Below are 1,336 nucleotides of genomic sequence, written 5' to 3'. Positions count from 1 at the left end.
GGGGCCGTGCCTGCCCTGCCCTGCCCTGCCCTGCCTCCCCCGGCCCAGGCAGGAGGCTCCTGGGGGTCATCTGGGGCCTCTGCTGCCTGGCCAGGGCCTGGCCCGGTGCGGCCCCCGGGGGGCGGGTGGCAGGGCTCCCCCCCAGCGGGCTGCGTGCAGGCGGCAGGAGCCCACAGCCTCAGATCCTGTGAGCCGGCTGGGTTGTGCCGCGGCCTCAGCTTTGTCTGTGCCGGGGCCGGCATGAATGGGCCTTTCAGTTTGTGCCGTCATGTGTGCGCGAAGCCCGCGCGCTGGCCCAGCCAGGACAAAGGCCGCGAGGGAGGGACGCGCTGGCAGGCCGGCGGGGAGGGGCCGCGGGGCAGCACCGGGCAGCTGGGCTCGCACTCGGCCCAGAGGAGCGGGCATGGACCCGCTAACCCCGCATGCTGCGCTCCAAGGGCCAGGCCTGCGGCACACGGTCACCGAGCAAGACGTGGAGCGGGGCAGGATGCACCGTGTGGGGGGCAGGCCGGGCCCTCGAGCTGCGGGACACGGCGCAGGGAGCCCTGAGGTGCCAGAGCCTGTGTCACGCAGCCCCGGGGGGACACCCATGCTCTGCCGCTGGCCTGGCACAGACGCCCTGAGCTTTGCCTGGTGCATCTCAGCAGCAGGAGGGCCAGCCCCCACCCCTCGCACCCCCGCGCTCACCTCCAGCGCAGGGGCTCCGTCGGGCAGGGCCGGAAGCCTCTTCTCCAGGGCGTCCAGCCAGTGGCGCAGGGCGAGCAGCTGCTCCCCCCCGTCCAGCCTCCACTCCTTCCACTCGCGCCTCTTCCATTCCCTGGAGAGCAAGGCAGGACCGTGGGGGTCGGCTCCAAGAGGGCATCGCTCCCCACCCAGGCCCCTGCCCTGGGGCTGCCCTCTCCAGCCCCCCAGCCCAGGATGCCCCAGGGACCGCGGCTGCACACCACTGCCCAGAGAACCCCCGGGGCCGGCCCTTCCCAGACCACCAGGCCCCAGAGATGGCACCCGTACTCCAGGGCTCCCCACATCCCGGCACCCCCGGGACTGCCCCCCTTTCCAGCCAGGTGCCCAGGCTTCCCCAGGTGGTAATAGGCAGCAAAAGACACCCCTGGGAAATGTACTGTGCTGCGGACGGGGGCGCTGCGGGGCTGCCTCCCCCTGCCAGGTTGCTGGCATGGGAAGATGCCAAAGGCAGGCTGGTCTCATCTGCTGGAGGGACAGGCTGGCACTGCATTGCTGCGCTCCAGGCGCAGACCTGCGATGCCTCTGCCCGCTGCAGCAGGCTCTGCATGGCCGTCGCAGGCAGGACCCGCCCCGCCGCGGCCACCGCCGGCAG

The 1,336-nt window shown here is 72.8% G+C and overlaps 1 protein-coding gene across 1 annotated transcript in view; it reads right to left on the bottom strand.

Moving 5' to 3' along the window:
- The window catches only part of LOC112551717 (dystonin-like), a 27,113-nt gene that overhangs the window by 6,562 nt on the left and 19,215 nt on the right, over positions 1-1,336 (bottom strand). Inside the window, exon 3 of the mRNA XM_025214249.1 lies at positions 688-817. Within this exon, the coding sequence (XP_025070034.1) occupies positions 688-817 (130 nt within the window). The remainder of the gene's footprint in view (positions 1-687; positions 818-1,336) is intronic.

This window comes from Alligator sinensis, unplaced genomic scaffold (genome assembly GCF_000455745.1).
Source record: "Alligator sinensis unplaced genomic scaffold, ASM45574v1 scaffold987_1, whole genome shotgun sequence".
NCBI lineage: Eukaryota > Metazoa > Chordata > Crocodylia > Alligatoridae > Alligator > Alligator sinensis.
This window is presented reverse-complemented; position numbering and strand designations above follow the sequence as displayed.